The sequence below is a fragment of the Rana temporaria genome, chromosome 9 (assembly GCF_905171775.1).
Source record: "Rana temporaria chromosome 9, aRanTem1.1, whole genome shotgun sequence".
Taxonomy (NCBI): domain Eukaryota; kingdom Metazoa; phylum Chordata; class Amphibia; order Anura; family Ranidae; genus Rana; species Rana temporaria.
Genome location: NC_053497.1, coordinates 81,928,084 through 81,953,305, shown reverse-complemented (window position 1 = coordinate 81,953,305; position 25,222 = coordinate 81,928,084). Strand labels below are relative to the sequence as shown.

Below are 25,222 nucleotides of genomic sequence, written 5' to 3'. Positions count from 1 at the left end.
CAGAGAAGTGATGTTGGTCCCGGGCTATGTAATAACATGGCTTGATGGTGTCATTGAACAATTCCAAGCTTATTGCCTTTACTTATCAGTTGCCTAGCCTGATTTATTACATGTACTTAGGTCTCTAAAGATAGCATATTACTGGTTTAGTGATCACTGGATGTTAGCAAGAACATAGGCTTATTGACAGTTACATCCTAAATAATGCCTCACACCTTGTTATCTTTCTGGGTAGCCCAAAACCATCATGGTATGGTGTTTAACAGGTTTCTGCTTTAAAATGATTTAAAATACCTTTGTTTATAATAGAGCTCTTCCAGCACACCAACTCCAGTGGTCCATACATGCATAGATGGGAAACTATCAAATGCAGTTTATCGAAGGTACAGTAAAACCTTGGTTTGCGAGCATAATTCGTTCCAGAAACGTGCTTGTAATCCAAAGCACCTGTATATCAAAGCATTTTTTTACAGGGTATAAAAGAGAAGAGAGGCACCTCTAAGGCCGCGTACACACGGTCGTTCCAAACCGATGAGAATGGACCGAAGTTCAGTTTCATCGGTCCAAACCAACCGTGTGTATGGCCCATCGGTCTGTTGTCCTTCGGTCCAAAATTTTAAAACATGCTTTAAAATCGAACCGATGGACTGCTGACCGATCGGTCCAAACCGATGGTTAGTACAGAAAAGCATTGGTTCAAAACCCGCGCATGCTCAGAATCAAGTCGACGCATGCTTGGAAGCATTGAACTTTGTTTTTTCCAGCACGTCGTGTGTTTTACGTCACCGCGTTCTGACCTGATCGGTTTTTGGAACGATGGTGTGTACGCACATTAGACTGTCAGGCCACTTCAGCGGTGAACCGATGAAAACGGCCCGTCGGACCATTCTCAACGGTTTGGATCGACCGTGTGTACGGGGCCTAAGTGTAGCAATAAGTTGATAAATGTTGTACCTTCATTAAATGTAACCATATTGCTACACTTAGAGGCTCCTCTCTTGTATAGCCAGGCAAAATTTATTAAAACATTTTGCTTGTCTTGCAAAACGCTCTCAAACCAAGGTTTTACTGTATTCTCACATAAACTCAAAAGAGGAGGTGTGTCTGACCAAGTCTGTTATATTATGTGCAAGTGAAAGTGTAGTCATACTCTGGTTGGACCATACAGTCATACTTAGACACAATTCACAACAGCTAAATCAGGAAAGTGGAGGTTACTTGTATATTGTCCATCTGACTGAATATACTGTACATTTCTGTGGATTAAACTGTATATTTGATATAACTGGTCTCTGGGCAGGAAGATGTAAAAAAAGTTTGATGCCTAATTAAATTCAAACTCCAGGAAACCTAAAAACCTCCCTTGGAGTGGAGCTGCTCAGGACCTGATATCCATATCAGGTCATGCGGGCTTTCCATACGCCCTAGATTACTTTTCCAATTGTGAAAATATCTTAAATGTGCTCAACAGTATTTCCTGAACCCCTGACAAAGCTACAACTGCGAAACACGTTGGGTCAACTATCACTCTCCCTTTTTGATCCGCATATTAAACTAGTTGCATTGTTATCCTCTTAATAGGACAAATATATATGGGATGATGATAAATCGGGAAAACTGAGCTGTCACTACATGATTTTATGTATGTCTAAAGGGAATATATTCTTTTCCCCCCCAAGTCATTTTAATGATTAAATTGTAATAAAAAATAGATTTTAAAGATATGACTTAGGCAAAATTAAATATCCCATTTTTGTATTTGTTGTTTTCTTTATCTCCAATCTGTAATGTTCCTAGGCATGGGTCACCAAAGAGATGTTAACTTGTTTTACCTATTTGGTAGCTAGGATCATGTACAGGTGTGTGCACCTAACTTTTAAACAGCGCAGTATCTGAAAGCTCTGGTCTTAACCAGGGATTGTTAGCCAATCAATGTGGTTCCCAGAACCCCAGTCATATGATTACCATGGGAGATATGACTTGGTAGGAAACAAATTTCTATTGACTGAAAAAAATAAACTTTGACAGGACATATATTACAACAGTATACCACATAAAAAAAGCTTTATATGTACTGTAAAAATTGTATGTGTCCCCATTAGGGAGACTCATCTCGATATTTGTACTGGTGACCACTGTCCTTAAAACAGAAGTGAAGGGAAATGTTAATCCCCAAAACAAGAATTAAGGGGGAGACTTTCAATAGAGAAACCTCTTCTGACGACAACTGTCTAAGATAGGACTTCCCCTCACTTTTGGAGTCTTTCTACAATGTCCTGTTGCCTCTATGTGACAGGAAGTGACTGTTTTCCAAATTGTTTACAAATGAAAATACAAAAAAAAAAAAAAGGTAAAAACAGTTTTTTTTTTCACTTCTCTATTCTCTACACTTTCTATAACCAAAGAAAATGGCTATACACGTACTTTAACTGCTTTAGAACATTACAATGCTTTAGGCATTGTACTGTGGATGGGCAGCTCCTACATGCACAGCGATGTACCTGTATGTCGCTGCCTGCTGCCGAGTTCATGGCGTGTGTGTGCCCTCCTATGAACCCCCTGTAATTAGACACAGTGGGATTTTGTCAGCAGGTCACAGCCAATCACAGCCCAGAGCCCTGTGTTGACAGAGGGAACAATCTCTTTGTTTCTTCTCCCTGCAACCCACCTCCCTTAAACCCACGATTACCCTGAGATGTTAACCCCTTCCCAGCCAGTGTCATTAGTACAGTGACAGTGTATAGTATTATCACTAATCAAAGTGTCAGTTAGTGTCAGATTTCATGCCACACAATCCCACTTTAAGTCACTGATCACCGCCATTACTAAAAAATCCAGCATACCATAGTTTGCAGACACTATACCTTTCACACAAGCCAATCAATATACACTTATTAGGATTATTTTTACCAAAGATATGTAGCAGAATAAATTTTTGGCCTAAATATATGAAAAATTTGATTTTATTACATTTATTAAATGGGAATGTTTTATAGCAGAACGTAGAAAATATTTTTTTTATTTAATTTTTTGTTTTGTTTATATAAAAAACAAAACAAAAAAAAACAGTGATCAAATACCAGCAAAAGAAAAAACTATTTGTGTGAAAAAAATTCCCAGTTAAAGTAACGAAGTGCTAAATAATGGCCTGGTCATGAAGGTGGAAGCTTTTAAGTGGTTATGCCCTTTTTAATTTTAAATTATATCATTCATATGTTTTTTTTCTGTTTTTTTTTTTTTTTTTATGGGAAGACCACATTGTCTTTAGGTATTATATAAAGGGATACATTAGGGTTCAGTTTGGAACAATGTTTTGGTTGATGCGTTGCCACGCAAAAAGGTTTATATATAAGCGTATGCAAAACAGTATGAATGAATCATTTGTAACACCGGTTGGCACTAAGCTTAGCAGGGGAGGGACAAGACACATACTGCACAGTCTTAGGGTTAATGACACATATCCTTTGTGTTCTATTGCCGTTAGGGACAGGAAAAGCTTTTTGGCCCCGTCTAATACTTATAGAAATGTGACATGTGCAGATAAACCAATTGAATCCGGGCAGTAAGATTAGGGCACACAGTACTGGAGTGGTAACTGTTGCCATTACCACAATCCCAATGATGGTTTCAGAAAAAAGGGACACGGCTGGAAATCCAGCAATGGGATAGCTTTATCCTCAGCTGCACAGCTGACCCAAGGGCTGCTAAAACTCTGCTTTTCCCACTGGAAAAAAGTTGGTATAATTACACATACAAGTGCAAGTGGGCACATAACAGCTACTGCAAATGAAATGCAAAAATGTGCATGTCGCCTTGACTGTGTCCATACAAATGATTGTAAGCATAGGTTCCTAAATTCTTCTTTTCCAATATGGTAAAGCACCTAAAAGCCTGTTCTTATGGGTTTATGTCACAACAGCTGTGCCTTTCCCTCTGCTTTGCCGTTTGCTGCAAGTATCAGATTTCATGTCTTTGTGTTCCCACTCCAACTGGCAGCTTTCCACATTCCTTTTCAGTACACAAGCTGCACCTCTTTCCATTAAATGGAGAAAAAAACCTGCTTCACTGAGAGCCTTAAACTATCCCAGGCCTCTTACTACTAGCTAAAGAACATGCAACTATACAACAATGTGTACAGCAATTAAATAAATCTATGACCAAAACAAAGATTGAACCAGATTGTGTTAGAGATTAGTCCTGATCAAGCTGAGTGTCAGCGATGAAAATTGCATTTAATGTTACAATTCTAATTTTACAAGTAGGGAGAAGCAGATTACTTAAATGGTTATTATTTGTATTTATTATTATTATTATACAGGATTTATATAGCACTAACAGTTAGCGCAGCGCTTATCAAAATGAAGGCAGACATTACAGTTACAATACAATTTTGTACAAGAGGAATCAGAGGGCCCTGCTCCTTAGAACTTACAATCTAATAGGGAGCGTTATATGATACAAAAGGTAATAGCTGTGGGAATGAGCTGATGGAGAAAGTAAAACAGAGTATTAGAAGCAGCATAAGCTTATTTAAAGAGAAACTGTTTTCAGGGATTGTCTAAATATGGATAGATTAGGGGACAGTTGGACATATTTCGGTAGGGAGTTCCAAAGGATGGGAGAAGCTCTGGAGAAATCTTGTAAGCGAGCATGGGAGGAGGTGACAAGGGAACTAGAGAGCAGGAGGTCTTGAGAGGATCGAAGAGAGCGGCTTGGTTGGTATTTTGAGACTAGGTTAGTGATGTAGCTGGGGGCAGAGTTGTGGACAGCTTTGTAAATTTTGTTAGTACTTTGAATTTTATTCGTTGGGTGAGCGGAAGCCAGTGCAGGGATTGGCAGAGAGAGGTGGGGGACACTGAATGGTTGGTAAGGTTGATGAGTCTTGCAGCAGCATTTATTATGGACTGAAGGGGGGATAGTCTATGTAAAGGTAATCCAATAAGAAGGGAGTTGCAGTAGTCGAGGCAAGAGATAACCAGGGAGTGAACTAGAAGCCTGGTGGTGTCATTAGTTAAAACAGGGGGCATATTCTAGCACCCTGGCATGTGGGAACGGATTGCTAGTTGTGCCATTGATCTTGACAGAGAACTCAGGGGAAGGGGCACATGGAGGAGGAAATATTCTGAGCTCGGTTTTTGATAGATTCAGTTTGAGGAAGTGGTGTGACATCCAGGCTGATATGTCTGTTAGTAAATCAGTGATGCTAGGAGACTGATGGGGTGAGCTGAGGGGTAGAGAGATAGATTTGGGTGTCATCAGCATATAAATGGTAGTGGAAGCCATGGGAGGATGTGTAGAATAGGGTTAAAGCGGTGGTTCACCCTTAGAGGGCATTTTTTAGCCTTAGATTCCTGCTCGTTTTTACTAGGGGAATCGGCTATTTGTTTTAAAATATGAGCATTACTTACCTGTTTACGAGATGCATCCTTTCCGTCGCTTCCGGGTATGGGCTGCGGGAATAGGCGTTCCTTCTTGATTGACAGTCTTCCGAGAGGCTTCCGACGGTCGCATCCATCGCGTCACGATTTTCCGAAAGAAGCCGAACGTCGGTGCGCAGGCGCAGTATAGAGCCGCACCGACGTTCGGCTTCTTTCGGCTACGAGTGATGCGATGGATGCGACCGTCGGAAGCCTTTCGGAAGACTGTCAATCAAGGAGGAACACCCGCTCCCGAAGACCCATACCCGGAAGCGACGGAAGAAGATGCAGCTCGAAAACGGGTAAGTACGGATCATATTTTAATACAAATAGCCGATTCCCCTAGACCGAACGAGCAGGAAGCTAAGGGGGAAAAAAAAAAATGGTTGAACTCCCGCTTTAAGCACAAGCCGTTATAAAAAAAAATTCTAAAATTATTTAAACCATTGGAGAAAAAAAACTTTACAGTTGCCACCATCATAGAACATTTTCTGTTGACCATGAAGCTGGTTAGAAGTTCCCTAGCATTTGGGTCTCATGGGTGCACTGCAGAAAATGTAAGCTGTAGTTTGGGCACCCTATTTACACAATTAGTGGCAGTTTTCATACTCTAATGCCTTGTACACGTGATCAGTTTTCCCGGCGGTAAAAAAGCCACTGGGAAAACCGAGAACCTGCTCGGTAGCTTTTTCCCCCTACACACGGCCGTGTTTCCCGACAGGAAAACTGCCATGAGAGCTTTGGTTGGTAAACCCATCTGTGTGTATGTTCCACCGCAGGTTTTCCCTATAGGAAAAATGCAGGCTTAAAAACCGCCGGGAATCGATTCCCAGCTGTTTTCCTGTCGGAAACCGGTGATGGAACATACACACGCCCGGGATTCCCAGCCAAAAACTCTCATGGCAGTTTTCCTGCCAGGAAAACCGGTCGTGTGTATGAGGCATCAGTGTTTACTTAAACTGTAACTTCACTCTTCCAATCAACATTAATTATTTTTAATCCTTATGCTGCTAGCATTAGTAAACAGATAGGAAAGTAAATTATATTTACTTGTTTAAAAAAAAAAAAAAAAGTTTAAATTTATTCAGTTACTTTCTAGTTTCCTGCCTAGGCAAATGATGTCATGCATTCCAAGAGTCTTCAGGAGGGGAGGAGAGGACTAGGGATTTTCTCCTGTATGCATAATTGAGCGAAGGGCAGGAAGTAAATGCTACGTGAATCATTTGCCCTGGCCATGATCAGCAAAATAAAGCATTAAAACATGGATGTATAAAAAAGAATTGAATAGCGTTTTTTGTTTGTGGTGCTCAGATGCAGTGGAGATCCACTTTAATTATTATCTCTTGCATGCCTTCATATTTTCAACAGATTCTTCTGGACCATATTTGTGAATTCATAAGAGATACACATGCGTGAATTACATTATCAACAAATCGTTTAAGAAAAATTATCAATTTATGTCAAGTAGTGAAAACACACATCAGTACTGCGATCTCTCATTCATAGATTATTTCTAGCTTATTTAACAGTGCCAAACTGGGACAAAAATCAGCTCTGGTACATAGTACATCAAAACATATTTATGTAAGCAACCAGACTCTGCTAAACCACAGAAACCTTTACTGCTTTTGTAAATCATTGATTATTGTGATGAAAGAACTGCAACTATCCAATGCCAGTGCAAAAATACCCTTACATCTCCTGCAAGATTATTGTTATATTTTCATGTGACAACACTGAAGAAATGACACTTTGCTACAATGTAAACTAGTGAGTGTACAGCTTGTATAACAGTGCAAATTTGCTGTCCTCTCAAAATAACTCACACAGCCATTAATCTCTAAACCACCGGTAACAAAAGTGAGTACACCCCTAAGTGAAAATGTCCAAATTGGGTCCGATTAGCCATTTTCCTCCCTAGTGTCATGTAACTTGTTAGTGTTACAAGGTCTCAGTGTGAATGGGGAGCAGGTGTGTTAAATTTGGTGTTATCGCTCTCACTTTCTCATACTGGTCACTCGAGGTTCAACATGGCAAAGAACTCTCTGAGGATCTGAAAAAAATAATTGTTGCTCTACATAAATATGACCTAGGCTATAAGGAGATTGCCTATACTCTGAAAATGAGCTGCAGGTGTACAAGACCATACAGTGGTCTAACAGGACAGGTTCCACTCAGAACAGGCCTCGCCATGGTCGACCAAAGAGGTTCAGTGCATGTGCTCAGCATCATATCGAGAGGTTGTCTTTGGGAAATAGAGGTATGAGTGCTGCCAGCATTGCTGCAGAGGTTAAAGGGGTGGGGGTCAGCCTGTCAGTGCTCAGACCATACTGCATCCAATTGGTGTGCATAGCTGTCATCCCAGAAGGAAGCCTCTTCTAAAGATGATGCACAAGAAAGACTGCAAGCAGTTGCTGAAGACAAGCAGAATAAGGACATGGATTACTGGAACCATGTCCTCTGGTCTAATGAGACCAAGATAAACTTATTTAGTTTAGATGGTGTCAAGCATGTGTGGTGGCAACAGGTGAGAAGTCAAGTCAAGCATGGTGGTTGGAGTGTCATGGTCTGGTGTCCTTCGGAGACTGGGCAACAGGGCAGTATTCCATCATGATAACATCCCCAAACACACCTCCAAGACAACTACTGCCTTGCTAAAGAAACTGAGGGTAAAGGTGATGGACTGGCCAAGCATGTCTCCAGACCTAAACCCTATTGTGGGGAATCCTCAAATGGAAGGTGGAGGAGCGCAAGGTCTCTAACATCCACCAGCTCCATGATATTGTCATGGAGGAGTGGAAGAGGACTCCAGTGGCAACTCAAGTTATGGTGGACTCCATGCCCAAGAAGATTAAGGCAGTGCTGGAAAATAATGAAGGACACACAAAATATTGACACTTTGGGCCCAATTTGGACATTTTCACTTAGGTTTGTACTCACTTTTGTTGCCAGCGGTTTAGATATTAATGGCTGTGTGCTAAGTTATACATATACACACACACACACACACACACACTATATGGGGCGCCTACCTTTACACCCACATGAACTTTAATGGCACCCTGTAGGGTTCAATATGGAGTTGGCCCACCCATTGCAGCTTTAACAGCTTCAACACTTCTGGGAAGGCTGTCCACAAGATATAGGAGTGTGTCTATGGGAATATTTGACCATTCTTCCAGAAGCGCAAACCATATGTTTTTAAAATATGAAAAAAATAATTAATTGCTCAATTCCAACAAAGTTAAGTGAACTAATACACCTTTTAATGGAAGCCTCAAGAGAAATTGTATACCATGTTAAATTAAAAGGTGGACATTTTACAGAAATTATAGGAGCTCAATAAACCTCTTTTGGTATTAGAAAAAGTGCACTTTAGGGGGTAGAGGTAACTTTTCTTAAGTAACACATTTTCTTGAGTTGTTTTTGTGTCTACTAGTTTCCAGGAGGGAAGCCAAATTGTTTTGCCAATATATCCTTTTTTTAATAGGTTATTATTATAACCTTATAACTATTCAGCACCATTTAGGAAACAACCTATTGGTTGTTTCCTAAATGGTGCTGAATAGTATGCCAATGTGTTTTGCTTAAATCTCACAGGGCAAAATAACATTACAAACTTTGTGTATGTTTAAGTGATGATAGTATTTAAATAGTTTCCCAATTAGGATTTAAAATAACACTCATCCATACATATCCACTACTTAAAATGAAAGTAAACTGCGCCAATTTTTACAAAAAACCCACCCAAAACATGCAAAGTAAAAAGGTATAAAGTGCTAATATAGCACATTATGAAATACTTACCTTAGAACGAAGCCCTGCACTGCTGCGGGCTCTGACAGACGCTTCCATCTTCATCCAAACTTTCTTCTGGGTTCATGTCCTCCGGCCATCTGATTGGCCACGCCGCAATGATGTCACTCCCACAAATTTGCAACCTGGGAGTCATGGACTGCGGTACGGAGCTCTGAAGGGCGGCAAGAGTATACCATCCCTTCAGAGTGCATGTGCCAGTGGCATCAAGTGTGCTGGCAGCATGAAGTGTGAATATCTCCTTAACCATGAAGGTTTAGGAGATATTCATGGTTCCTACAGGTAAGCCTTATTATAGGCTTACTTGTAGGTAGAAGCTTACAGAATGTGTTTACATACACTTTAATGGCCCTATAATCTATGTTCATGAAATTGTTTTATTGTGTTTTTTTACCTCCTTATAACATCCTCAGTGAGCTCCAGAACTTTCCACCCTCACTTCTGTTTGTTTTGAATGAGCAGTACACAGGACTACAACTAATGTGTACTCCTCATTCTAAACACTTTATACTGTACATCCCCTAGTTCATAGCCCCAAGTTGATCTCAGGAGCAAGCAAGATAGGGCAGCTACATTCTTACATACAGTGGGACCATAAAGAAAGTAGCCACCCTCTAACAGGAGGCTTAATCAAAACATCAGAAGGTACTTTTCTAAAATAAGCACGTAATTTAATAAAATTTTATTTTTTTAACCAGAGTTTAGTACGATTTAAACAATTTTCCATTTCTTTTGTATGATCTGTACATTTAGGAATACTTTTGCGTATACATTTTGGAATTGTTGCATACTTTTCTAGTTTTCTCTTTTTATGTTATGTATGATGTTTGGGATTACTCTCCTTCAGAACTAGTTGGGTATTCCCCCCCCTCTCAAATTTTATGTTATAAACAAAGCAGTCTTAACCTTGATGCAGTGCTAAGATGTGTACGAGAAAGAGAAGAAAAAAAGATGAAATGGAAAAGTGATACTGTACTTGCATTAATGCTATGTTGGGACAAATCAGCTGAATCAATATAATTCTGAGATTATGGTTTGGTTATTCTTAGAAGTGATGCACTGTGAACAATATTGCCAAAAGTACTTGGCAAAAATGGAGAGGGAAATTTTCTTTGTTGAGTTTACATGTAATTGCGAAGTATAGAAGTACCCATTCTGATTTGTACTACAGAACGTGTTGCATAGGAAACCATGGTAAATGGACTGGTTTTACTTATGATACATGGTCTGGTATTTACTGTCCCAACACTCATTGCCAACATTTTGCTGTAGCAGCAAGAGCTACAAATTTAGGTTGGGACAGGCACCTTCCCAAAGGGTTTATCTTTTTGCTTTTGGGAGAAACATTTCACTTGGTTTCCTAAATGACAATGACATTGACAAGGGAAATTTCACTTACTTTGCTAACACAAAATTTACTTTGACATAAAAGGCAAGTAAATGTAATGGTTTCTTAACAGAACTTTCAGAATATTTAGTTCTCATTGGTCCAACATCTGTCCCCATTCATTTCCTGTGTGAAAGAAGTACCCTTAAATAACATCCTTTTATTTCCATGGGCAACTGTATAATATCTCCCAAAACGTTCCTGGCTCTCAAGTGAAGAGAAACATTTTGCTAGAGTAGTGTTTCTATAGTCCAGTCCTCAAGGTGCCCCAACACGTCATGTTTTTAGGCTTTCCATTATTTTGCACAGGTTATTTGATCAGAGTTGAAAAACATTTCCCACAAGTCTCTTTGCTCCTGGTCACACCCAGGGAGTTTACATTTCTCACATTCTCTTCCTCAGGAATTTAGAGAAGCACCACCTGATTAGGAAGAAATAGCCAGGCAAGTGATGTACAGCCAGGTCAGAGGAATGGGATGGAGCCTGGTCGCACACAACTTCACTAGAAGACCAAGCTACTGTGGGGAATCCCTCCCCAATTGCTGCCAGAGTAATCCATTTCCAGCGAACTTGCCCATTTTTCTCGGTCAACTCCTGCTATTTATTGGGGCTACCACAGCTATCCAGGACTTTACTGTCAGAGACAGTTTTTATAAGGACAATTACAAGTTGCTGTGTTCTGAACTGTTTTACTAAAGTAGCAATTCTCGGGCTGACTCTCTGTTATAGAGTGTTACAGTGACAACGCTCTATGCAGCCATATGTTACTCTGACTGAGTCACAGAGACTTTGCTGTGAAGGGTTCAGATTTATGCATATTCTTTGCCACCCAGGACCTTTTCATTATTGTGTAGAGTGTGCATATTTTTGCCACCCTGAACCTGTTTGCATTATTGCTTGTAACTTTTCATCTGTTTAGTAAACTGCAACTAAAGCCCCGTAACACACTATTGGACTTTTGTCCGACCAAAATCACATCGGAATTCCGACGGAATTCCATTGGAGTAAAAGAGAACATGTTCTCCATCCAGGGGCGGACTGACAACTCATGGGGCCCCTGGGCAATAGAAGACTATGGGGCCCCCGGGCTTACAGATGGCCACCACGCCAGGAGGCAGTGCAGAGGCGGGGCAGTTAAAATCTCTGGATTTTCACATCAAAAGCAAGTCGGTTTCAGACATATCAGGGACATATGTAAAAAAAAAACACAGATTTGTACATACTGTCCCTAGTTTTATTGAGCCTGGCAACCCTGATGGGGCCCCCTAGTGGCATGGGGCCCTCGGGCAGTGCCCGAAAGCCCCAATGGTTAGTCCGCCCCTGTCTCCATCTTAACTCCTATGGAATTCATCTGAATTTCCGATGGAATTACTCCGATGGGGTATACACACGGTCGGAATTTCAGATGGAAAAAGTCAGTCGGACTTTTTCCATCGGAAATTCCGATCGTGTGTACGGGGCTTTACAGGTACTCCCTGTGTTATCATTTAACTGATAACTTATCCTGTTAAAGCATTTTTTAAATGAACTCAAATTGGGTTGACTTGAAATTGTGAAGGAGCAGGAATATTTAATCTAACATTTATTGTGCAAACTGTTCAGATAGAACAGCACCCGAGACCTATTCAGGTTGTGACTGTCTAAAGCAAGCTTTGGTTTTTCCAGGGTAGACCCAAATACATCCTGTTCATTCACATTGAGAAATAGCACTGAATCATTGTGCTTTTTTTGGTTTTAAAACATATACCTATATAGAAATAAAATGACACTTGAATCTTATGTGTATTCCTCAATTAATGTAATTTCGCATCTGTTATAAAAGTGTTTTATTGCACCGTTTTTCCTCTTGTTTCCTTTCAGTGTATGACACTGCAGTCTCAAAGCTATTCTGGTACTTATATCTAAAATTCGCTTCCTTCCCGATCCTTTGTTAACGTGGAATTTCAATCAATTACTAACTAAGGCTAAATCTACTCCCATCCCCATTATAAGACAATTCTATCTATCCTGTAAAGAGAAGATGTCTATACTTGCCTATTCTGAAGCCAGCTTGGTCTTTTCACATGACTGGTGCCCAGCACCGGCTTCAGTGTAGAGGAGAGAAAGCAACAACGACCGCAGAGCCTGAGCAATGATGTCACTTATAGGTTTATTATGGGGCAACCATTGTAGGCTGTCCCTCCTCTACACTGAAGCGGACACTGGAAGACGGTGATGTGACCAGACCAAAGTGGCTTCAGAATAGGTAAGTATATGCATCTTTTCTTTGACAGGGTATATAGAATAGTCTTAGAATGGGGGTAGGAGTAGATCTTGCCTTAGTTTTGCCTTAGTTAGAATTTGAGCTGAAATCAGACCTGAACCGGTGAACCAGAACGCACTGGACCCCTGCTGAGCGCCACATGCGGCGACAGTGTGAACCCGACCTGCACTGGATTGCATGGTACAAAAGTACCATGTGATTTGGTTGTACTGGATTTTTTCAAGTAGTGCATGCACTACTTTTGGCACTGCAATTTCATCCCAAAACACACTGCACTCAAATCACACAGAAATTGCAAAGGAATGCTAGCACATTCCTGTACGATTCCTGGTGTGAACCAGCCCTAATTATTCTTTATTGCAAGATAAAAGCTAAGGGACTCTTAAAGCCCAACTCCAAGCAATAAGATAACACAGGAAACTTGCACAGGACACAGGGCAACTCTGTATTTCTCACCCGATCAAAGGTTGTTTTTTTTTTTGCACTTACTGAACAGATATAAACAAAACACTTTAATGCTATTATTAGACCAAAAAGTAGTATATAGGCCAAGTTTAATGTTAACATACATTTAAGGGCTTTTTCACACCAGTTGCATTGAGCTACATTGATTGGCATTGATCAACGCAGGCTTAATGCAAGGACATTGAGAAAACATAGTTTTCAGTGTGCCCTATCCAAAACTATATAAATGTGTTGATGTGCATTGCATAAAAAAGCATCATGTCAATATTTTAATGCAACACATAAAAATATGCTGCAACACACAGCAGCACACTGCAATGCATTCTTGCCCATAGAGTTAACAGAAGTGTTTCTTGTTAACTTTAAGTAAAGTTAAAGAAAAATGGTACCCCAACGCCAGCCCGCTGGCATGCATGGGTTTCAAAAGTGCGAAAAGTTGACTTGCTGTAAGCTACAATTATGTAAACCCAGCCCTGCTTATGCTACATTTTTTAGTGCAGCTTAAGTCAAGGTAATCTTCCTTCATCTTGCTTTTTTCTGTCAAACTACTGCATTTGTATAATTAGAAAAAAAGCAAATCAATTACCTGACGGGGCTGACCAGGCAAACCACTCGTCTGCATTTGTCTCTGCATTCGGGAAGGTTGCATTAACTGACGTATCTGTTGCTGGAGAAATTGATTGTTGCTGACTTGCTGGGACTGTTGTACTGCTGAGGACTGGTGTTGCTGCTGCTGCTGCTGCTGCTGTTGCTGCTGCTGCTGCTGAAGATAATGGATTAATCCAGGGTTTGTTGACAAATTCATTTTTTGTCCAGCAGAATCAGGTGCAAAGTGGGACAGTGGTTTGGTGTTGTTAAAGGAAAACTGATCCACAGGGTTTTCAGAGACTATGCCAGTCTGCAAGCCATTTGATGGTTGTTGCATAATCATGTTCATGTTTTTTGGCTGGTTTGTGGACATCTGTTTGAAGAGAGTGTTCTGTAAGCTTGACTGGCTGCCTGCAGGAGTGAGATTAGACATCAAGGTGTTCTGTGGACTAAACGGCTGTTGGTGTAAGGCTGGGCTTGAAAGCTTCTCTGGTTGATAGGGCGGAGAAGGCCCAGCATTGGCAGATGCCATATTTGGCACCATATTGTTTTGGGGACTTTTAATTGTATTTCCTGGTATGTTGCTTGATGTTATATTCTGTAACATGGAATTCTGTGGACTAAATGGCTGCTGGCTTAATGCTGGACTTGCAATCTTTTCTGATCCATAAGGTGGAGAAGGCCTGCTGGTAGGATTACTGGTAGAAGACATACTTGACAATAGTGTACTCTGTGAACCTTGTACAGCATTTCCCTGCAAACTGTTTGCATTCATGCTGGGTACCATGACATTTTGTGGACTAAAAGGTTGCTGAGGAGAGGATCCAGGCCTGTATGGTGGTGAGAGTCCTGTCGGTGAAATTGTTGGCCAGTTACTTGTCGGCACTTGCTGCTTGGCTGAGGACCCTTGTTTACTGGCAGCCAGCTGTTTCAGCTGTTGAGCGTGCCAATTTCCTCCAGGCATATTAGCCATTGATGAAGGTAATATAGACTGTGACTGACTTTTATTCTGAGCTGTAGAGACAGGAGAGGGTACAGGTTTGTTTGGTGGAGGAATGGGATAGTTTGTTCCCGTAGATGATGGTCTAATCTGTGGGGAACCGGCACTGACAGAATTGCATCCACTAGTGAAATCTTTGTTGGAGATATTTTCCAAGTGAGAGGATTGTGGGGAGGATAGATTTGGAGTTGTACTCAAGGCTGGTTGTGAATGACTAATTACAAGTGGTTCATCAGGCTTACCTCCCAAGATCTTCTCAAGGTCCAGATCATTTGGAGATGGATCAGGCATTTTAGTTAATTCTTCCAACAGGTCCTGCAGTTCTTGGTCCACAGTCTGTAGATTGTTATTTTTTTCTTCATATGGAACCTTTTGACAGATATCTGTGCTCTGCGATACAGAAAATGGGGAGGCCATTCCTCTCCCATTCATGTGGTTATTTTCCATCAGAACTTGATGACCACCCACTGCCATAGATGAAGAGTTCTGGTTGGCGGAGAAAGGGGAGTGCTGCAAATCAGGACATGAAACACTTGAGTTGCTGCCTTGTGATTGGCCCATTGGAAGTGTTACATCATCAAGACATAATCTCTTGTTGTCATTTGAAAAAATTATATCATTTATACTTGAGGACACAGGAGAACTGTCTTCTTCCAGCTTTCTCTTTATGGATCCTTGTAGCTGAAAGATAAGATCAGACATCATTATGTTTACTTGTTAATGTTATTTTCCTATACAATGTAAAATAAATTCTCTAAAATTGATATATGGGGGGCTTGTTGTCTAGTCTACTGAAACCAAAAACAATCTAGGATATAAGGGTGCACAGAGACATGAAAATTGTGGTTACTACAAAATAACCAGTTAACATTTACCATATATTGATAAAAATGGAATAGCTTCCATAGATTAGTACAGCAGTTTTAACAACCAAGGTTCTGGATTCATTAGGTGTGCCTTGGCAAAATGCCTAGAAATAGCCCATAACTCGCCCAACAATTGTCATAAAGCTGGAGGGTGGCAAGCTTGTCACAGATTTTTAATGTGTAACATAACAGCCAGCTGCTGGTGTTCTAACAACTGATGATGTCATAAGTTTATAAGGAGAACATCCTTGTTTGCCCCTCCCTTGCCCATCAATGTCAGAAAAAAGAAGACTAATGCAGCCACCACATGTAAGAATTAGTAAGCTACAATATAACAAATGTTTGCTTTTGGGTTTGATACCACTTTAAACATTTGTGTAATGTTCTGCTTACAACATCCCTCCAAGAACGTGAGGCTTTTCTTATTGACAAATTGCACAAAACCCAATTACAAGCAGCATCCCTTTATGTCAAAAGGGGTTCTAGACCAGCTAGAAAACAGCGATAATAAATTAGAATCACTTGCAGAATTGAGCGATAGTGATTCGTGACGAAATTCGTCATCAAACACTGAAAGTGATGACAGCGACGATTCTGCAACTGAGCAAATTTCTGTGTTTTTTAGTTTGATTACATTATTAAATACATTTTATTATTATTATTATTATTATTATTATTATTATTTCTGCAACTGAGCAAATTTCAGTGTTTTTTAGTTTGATTACATTATTGAATACATTTTATTATTATTATTATTATTATTATTATTATTATTATTTCTGCAACTGAGTAAATTTCAGTGTTTTTGATTTGATTACATTATTGAATACATTTTATTATTATTATTATATTATTGTTATAATTATTTAGTTATTTATTATATTATAATTTCTGATTTCATGTTTCAAACTTTATCATACCCGGAATGTCTACTAGATTCTTGTTTGGACAGATTTAGGTGTGTTATTCCTAAGAATTACAGGCCTACAATATAAAACGCCAAATTTCCATGCAAAACAATATACCGCTTTCAGCATTAAAAATGTGACATAATCCTACCGCCAGGGAGGTAATAAATGTGACTGGTCTATATATAGTAAAACCTCAAATGAAGCAGTGGACTAGATTTTTTTCCTCACCTATTACGCTGTGATTTAATGAACAGGGTAAATTCACCCATGTGATCAGCTCATAATATAATGAGAAAATTACTGGATTGATTGGAGTGTTAACTGGAGTTTAGCAGCCTAAAAATCATTTATTGCGGCACATTTTGACATGAATAAACAGCCTATTGCCTGTATGTAATGAGGTGCAATATTCCACTTGGGCTACCAAGGAAACTGAACTTGCACTACAATATTAGAAACCCAACAGTCACTGACAAAGAGCAGTACTAACTGCAAAACTCCAGAACAGCCATTAAACATTGGCCTGGTGTGAAGTTTGGTTTACAACATTCCCATGCATTCAGCACTCTACACTTTGACCAAGTCTGTAAGAAAACGAAAGGATAGGGGAAGTGGAGGGTTGCCTGAAGCAACCAATCGGATGTCTGCCTTTATTTATTTTACCTGTGAAAGACATGTAAATCTGATTGTGTTACTAAAGGCTACAGGCTTTTCTGTACTATGAATCAGCATTGAAACCTCCCAGCTATTGAAGTCTTCTTTCAAATAAAATACAATAAAAAAGATTCATGTAAAATATACATTTTTGGTATGTTATTTGTTACAGCATCACTGAAAATTCTGCATTGTGTTTTAATTTTTAGGAACATATATTTATATTTTTTCAAAGCAGAAATGCAACATAACACAATGCAGAATTTGTGTTATTATAGCGTGTGCAGCCACTGGTTTAATAGCTATGACCTAGATGTCAACTTGATTAATCTATCATTAACACCACTGCTTCACGTAATGAGGAAAAATCTTTATAGCCCACAAGAAACACAACAAACAAAGAAACCAAATCACTGGGATGTTAACAAGACTTAAGCAGGACAAAAGCAGTTGAAACAACAAGGTGTACACAATCTGACAGGTAATGCCATTATCCAATGGCACTATGTACAATGGAGTGTGATTTTATTTAATGGAAATATATCTCATGCATATGGACCAGAATACAATAAATAAGCAATTTTATATTATAGTATTTGCGTTTAACTAGTTCAAAGCTGAATTTTTGGTAAAGAAAAGACATCATGTGCTCCTAGCCAATATCAAAGTTTCTAACACCATAAATACTTACCTTAACATGACTATCAATGGTGACTCTTTTGGTAACATACTGTAAACTGGCCAATGGGTCTTGTTTCTGTGACAACATGGTACTTCCAGTTTTAGAATATTAGACCCTGTGAGGCAGTGCCCACATCTTTAAGACACCAAAGACCAATAGCAAGAAGAACCATGACCTAGTCCAATACGCAACTAAGGATTCTTGTAACAAAAAATAACTGAAGTAATGATTTTGAAAGCATCAAGTAATGATTTTAAGATTCCTATGGCCTCAAGAAGAAGAAAAAAAAAAAAAAAAAGAAGGTTCATGCCATACTGGTAACTGGTGCTAAAATTCTACCATTTTACCCACCAGTGACAGATTGGTACAGGCTGTGATTCTGAATCACTGTAAAGATGGTCTAAAAGGGTTTAGGAACCACCTGTTCACTACTGGCATATAGAGTATTGAAACCATATTGAATCAGGGAACAACTTAGAAAATAAAACACAGCAAAGCACAATTTATTCTCTAAGGAACTGGCAGACCTCAAATATATCTATGCACTGCTACCAAATAATAAGTCATGTTATCTTTATATTTCGTTTCCAAGTTGATCACACTACTCCCTGAGGCTCTGTAAATCTCAATAGCATATTGTAAGTAGTCATGCTGTACAAAATGTACCTTTGTATGCATAAGCCTTGCAGAGCTAGCAATTTCTTGGTAAATATACATGCTATATGCCTACGGCAGAAGATTTTCAGGCTTGGTGATACCCAAGTCCCTTTTCTATGTCACTGAGCCAGCAATTCTTAAGAGCGATGAAGTACTCATCCATTTTAATAGCCCCCCTGTAGTTACCCTTTGTCTATTCTCAGCAGACGTCTGTTTTTCGTATTACATAGCTTATCACCTCCTCTACAACATGTTTCATATGCTACAATTCAGGAGACAGAAAAAAAGTTGACATTAATGGGGAGCATTTTGTGGTGGGCTCTGTTTTGTATGATGTTTTTTTGCCTGCATTAAAGCATTGTGTATGATGCAAAATACTTATTGCAAGGAAGCAGGATTTGACAAAGGTAAAGTGTGCTTACAATGAAAAAACGTCTGGATTTCGAAAATGTGCTCAATTACAAAAAAGCATTTTCGATTTTTTTTTTTATTAATTTTGGAACCACCACATTGGATTTTTGTGCAGTGTTAATGTCCAGTGGTGGGCAGTGGTTAGTTGTTTGCAAGGGTGTACATACCTCATGTGTTGAATCCGCTATTGTACAGATGCCTCATCGGATAACAGTAGGGTATACACATTGGGTATGCATAAAGATCCAGTGGTCTGTGGCACCCTTTATATTATGTGGGTTCTCCTATTATTGAACGATTAGAATGTCTAGTTGTTTGTGGTATACAGCTCAGGCTTCCTAACTAATGATACAGTATATTTACCCCAAAGAGTACTTTGCGAAGGGGGAGGGCATTTATTTCGTATAGTAACGTAAAGCAACAGTGTTGCAATGAATAAATCACATGTCAAATAACTCAGAATTTATTCAGTCATTTAAAACAAAGAAAACCTATATAACCCATTCAAACAGAGGTATTGATAATAAACGTGCCTGTCAGAAAGTACCTAAGATTAGGTGATCTACAACGGGGTGCTTGTTTTACAAAGGGGTATGTACTTTTGCGTTTCATATGTTAAAGTGTTACTAAACCCAGGACCCTGCATTCACTATATCTGGTCTCCCACAGTACACAGAACATGGGAATTCAATTATTTTAGTAAATATAAACTTGCAGTCTTGCGACTTCTATCAGTGTCTGGTACTCTGGTTAAAGCTTGAATGTGGAGTTTTCATTCTTCTCTGACTCTTGACACTGTCTGGGCAGTGCTAATTGGCACTGTGCTGATCCCATGCACCCTCCCAAAAGGAAAAAAAACTCTCTAGTAATACAAACAAAACCGAGCTTGTGCAGAGTGACTCTAAAGGCTCTGTTTTATCAGGAGATGGATTGGGGACAGTCAAAGAAGAGGCGGATCGGAGAAGACAGGATAAAACAGCCTTTTTACACAATGCAGAGGATTAACCCCTTAGGTTCCACAGTGAGTATAACAAGCATGCTTTACTGCATATACAGGCTGATTTTACTGTTGTGAGTTTAGTAAAACGTTAATAATAGCCATTCTTCCTAAGAAGTAAAACAGGATTTGCGCAAAGTTCAAACAATTTGGAAAATGTCTGCGTGGAATAACAATTTCAGTAAGCAAAATGGCTTCTTATTGTATCTTAGTAAATCCCAAAATGCACTGATAAATGTCCAGCTTTCGCAGGCGATGCTCAAATCTGTCCAGAATTAGTCTATATATGTCCCTTCTTTGCAACATTAACATAGCCATGCTGCCAATGGCAGTGCAATGAAATGTTCCATATCCATCCTTTCACAGTTCTAAAATATTGCAATCCTTATACACCCTAGTAATTCTGCAAACAAATAACTCTATAACCATGCCATGTATGAAAAATACAGAAAATACAGCTAGTTTTCTATTTAGATATATTTCTAAAATTCTTCTTTGCTCTTATTACACTTCTTTAATTTTTTTCACCGCTTTTTTTTTTTTGTGGCATTTGTTTGACAGCAGTTGGTAAAGCTGTATTTTTACAACTCTAATGTTTGATAAATTATATCATTACAAAGACAAAGGAAATGTATAAGGGTAAACAATTACACTCTGACTCCATAAACGTATAACAACCAACTTCTTCCATTAGTCAGATAAATGATAAGAATGAAAGGCTATTAGCTATCAACTCGTGACTTTACAAATCACTCTGGTGGTGACACTCTAGAGCACATGACAGGAGCTTCACTGCTTCAGGGGGGTTTTAAAATACCAATATAGAAAACAAAGCCTAGTTTATTTGCTCTTTACTAAATAAAACCATGAACTCATGCAGTGGCATCTAAAAAAGGAACAGCCTGAAACAAAACACAACAAGAGGGAATAATTTCATAGGAAACACCCAGGCATCGTTATAACTTATTCATAACAGAGCCTTTGTTTGAGAACATTGTGCGGATAACACACTGCGGCCTTGATAAAAGCATTGTAAAAGAAGGAACAGTGGGGTTTATTATGCAATTAATTAGCGAAAAGAGTCATTCTTAGCAGTGATTAGTATGATTTCTTTTAAACTCCTGAAAATAGCAGGCGAAAAATACATTGGAAAAACAGAAATGCATAAATGCTTACTGTATTAATATAAAACAATAGCAAACAAACACTTTAATAATATGAAAAGGAACACCAAATACTTTAGTTATTGTATGTGTAATACATTTTTATAACATCACAGTGTGGAATTAGGGGATCATGTTGCTACCTTGTATTAGTTTTCAGGGGTTTACGTTTGAAACTCAGCTGGATGCTATTTGAAGCCCAAACGTTGACTGTCTGCCACTTTGGTGGAAATCAGTTCCTGGGAATTACAGGAGGTTACCATTATTTAGAGTTCCTCTGTGGATAGGTACACAATGACCAAAATAATAAAATCAGTACAAGTGGCAGAAATTAGAGGTCTCCCTCGTATTACTTCACTCATTTTTTATTAGCGATTTAAGATGTGCTAGGTAGCAACTCATATAAACCTAGATGGACCAACTGAAGTGGTTTTGATATGCTTTATGAATGGCTCCTGGGACCAATGGTTGAACATGCTATGTATATTTGGGATATATTTAAATGGGACCAGACAGCCTCACCAGCATCTCATAACATTTTGGAGAAGTATGCTCCAGGGTGCCCAGGAAATAATTTTATATATAAATCTTAGATCAGTGATCAGGTAAAGAAAATTCTGTAATTTGGTCCAATCCTTTTTGAATAGCATTGGATAAAAGAGTGCAAAAGTGTACACTTCTTTTTTAATCAACAAATAAGCTCATTCTATTGCCACCATACTGAAGTTTTGGGTTGTCAATTCATACTACTACTCTAAAGTGTCAACCAGTTGCAGTAAGGCCGCGTACACACGATCGGTTAAACCGATGAGAACGGTCTGATGAACCGTTTTCATCGGTCCAAACCGATCATTTCTGGGCGCCATCGGTCATTTATTCATCGGTTAAAAAAAAGCCAACTTTTTTTTAAATTTAACCGATTGATTCCCAACCGATAGAAAAAAAAAAACGATCGTTAGTCGACACATGCTTGGAAGCATTGAACTTCATTTTTTTCAGCACGTCGTTGTGTTTTACATCACAGCGTTCTGACACGATCGTTTTTTTAACCGATGGTGTGTAGGCACGACTGACCATCAGTCAGCTTCATCGGTTAACCAATGAAAACGGTCCATCAGACGGATGGACCGATCGTGTGTACAGGGCTTTAGAGGTCATGGAGAATTTAAAAAAATGAAATGGACCCGGTGACCTTATCAACAACCTCCAAAACATGCAAGAATGTAGTCATTTAGCCAAGAATAGTTATATAGCTATAAATGTGAATCGTTTTGCTCAGGCAAAATTCATCCATCCAACTTGTTCTCTTACAGCCTAGATCACGCTGGAGAAGTTTATTTATTTAACCTACATTGCAACATTAGATCAAGCTAGTAGCAGTTAGTCACATGCAATTGGACTTGTTCTATAATGCTGAAGGTGTTTCACTGTGTATCCAAGCAGCTTCTTCTGTTCTCATTAGAATTGAAAAAAACTGCTTGAATAAGCAGCAAGATGTCTTCAGCACTGCAGAACAAGTTCAGATGAACATGTTACCTTCAACTAGCTATACCATGACCTGGATAATTGAGAACCTTTAAACTCATATGATCTAGTACAGTGATGCCAAACCTTGGCACTCCAGATGTTAGTACATCACATGACAATACTCAGATTGTTTTTATAATCACTGAAATCACCAATAGCTCTATGCAAAGATTTTTTTTGACTGCACTTTGTTTTGAAAGATCTCTATTAGATGACAAGATGCAGAGCATTCTACACATTGTGTTTAGTGCATTAATTGCTGTGTGCTTGATGATTTAATGTGCCCTCCTTTGAACCGACTGTTCTTCTAGTGTGTTAAGGAGAGGCGTTTTATTTTCCCTGATTTATTCCAGAAACATGCCGAGTTTCTGACCTTTGTTTGTGGCTAATATCAGCAGAGAGCATTAATCTTGGTAAGCCTTCTTTTCTAACAGCAGGGTATGAAAATATAACAGCTCTGCATATGGCAGAATAAACATATACTGTATCACATTTAAAGGAACTCAAGATCATTTCAAGGTTGGATCTCTACATGGCTCAAATTTACCCTGAAGGTCTTTTAGTACTGAGCAATAAAACAAAATGATCATTTTAATATCAGCATATAATCTAAGCACAAGCAAATATCTATCCTATCCAACATAACATTTTACCCTAAAAATACCAAATGAATTATATCTGTCTACTATATTTACATCCTTATTTCCGACCTATACTAATGGCATTAACCTACCTGCCCATCTACTCTATATATCCATCTCTCTATCCATCTGTCTCTCTTTGACTTGGCTGAATAAAGAGCATTTGCAGTCTTATGGCATGCCTGTGGTCTAGAGTTTTATATTAGGTGTCAGAAAGTGTAAGTCCTTTTAATGTTAGTTATTTTCGTTTTCATATTATGGTTAAGAAGAAAGTAGAAAGTGGCAAATCTGCCAAATGACCACTTCCTACTCTATGCAAAAGTGATATACAAAAATGAAGCAAGAGGTTCCAGGAGAACCGGAGGACAAAGTACTTTTTTGCTTAATGAGTTATATATAAATAGTATTTTTTTTTCTGCAGTTCATGTATAGCAAAGTCTTTTGATTGCTTGACTTTTGGGCCTTCCTGTTCTGGTGGCAGGTGGCCATTAGGAGAGGAAATAAATCCCCCTAACTGGGACACAGACAGCAATAAAAACATAACAGAGATTCTAACTCTTCCTTAACCTCCCTGGCAGTATGATTATTTCAGAAAAAAGGTGCTGAAAGCGGTACCATTATTTGCAAGGAAATTTGGCATTTTATACTGTAGGCCTGTAATTCTTAGGAATAACTCACTTAAATCTGACCAAACAAGAGTCTAATAGGCATCCCGGGTATGACATTTTTTTTAAAACAAAATTATAAATTATAATATAATAAATAATTATAAATAATTATAACAAATAATATAATTCTAATAAAAATTATTATATAATGTAATCAACTCAAAATCACTGACATTTGCTCAGTTGCAGAATTGTCGCTGTAATTTTTTTTTTTTTTTATGACGAATTTCTCCACAAATCGCTATCGCTCAATTCTGCAAGTGATTATAATTTATTATCGCCGTTTTCTAGCTGCTCTAAAACCATTTTTGACATAAGACACTTTTGGTTGCTATGGGCAATATGCAGTTTGCAGGGAGAAAGAACCGTTTTTATTATATAAAAGTACATGTAGGACACTGGGCAGACCACTAGGGACAAGGGGGGGGGGTGTATTTTTTACAAACAGTACTGTAATCTATAAGATTACAGTATACTGTTTGTATAGTGTTTGTTTACTTTTTTGAATTTGGCGCCGATCTCTGCCCCCGTCAACGTAACGTCGCAGGGAACAAGCTCTGCAAGTGCAATTGCGCCAGAGCTTAGTAAATGAGGTAAAGTTTAACTTTGCAAAAAATACCCAATCACATGCAAGGAAAAAAAAGATTTTTTTTTTGCACATGATTGGATGATGGAAGTCAGCAGAACTTCTGCTCATTTACCAAGTTCTGGATCAACTGCTCCCCACCAAGTTCTGGAGCAACTGCTCTTGCAGATTGCAACTGCCTTTGGAAAGTGCACAGCCTTTAGTAAATTGACCCCTATATGCTTTTCTATTCATCAGACTGCATAGCAGTGCTTTGGCATTGACCAGCCAATCAAATGACAATAATAATGTGCATATAAACCCAATCTTCGGCGGGCTAAAATCACATGCGTAGATTGTTGACATGGAATGCAATTAATTAATAGCAATTCTATTTCAGACACTTATTTACATATTGGAGGGCAGCAAGCTTCTATATTACGTGCATTACCCAATGTGCTATGAATGTTAAAGATTACTGGGAGCTTGTTAATGGCTGTGTGACAGTTATGTCCAGAGCGTGATTGTTTCATAAATATTTAAC

General features: G+C 38.8%; 1 protein-coding gene across 1 annotated transcript in view; it reads right to left on the bottom strand.

Annotated features, from left to right (window-relative positions):
* MAMLD1 (mastermind like domain containing 1) overlaps nt 1-25,222 on the bottom strand; it is a 258,956-nt gene that overhangs the window by 89,844 nt on the left and 143,890 nt on the right. Inside the window, exon 2 of the mRNA XM_040323798.1 lies at nt 13,935-15,617. Within this exon, the coding sequence (XP_040179732.1) occupies nt 13,935-15,617 (1,683 nt within the window). The remainder of the gene's footprint in view (nt 1-13,934; nt 15,618-25,222) is intronic.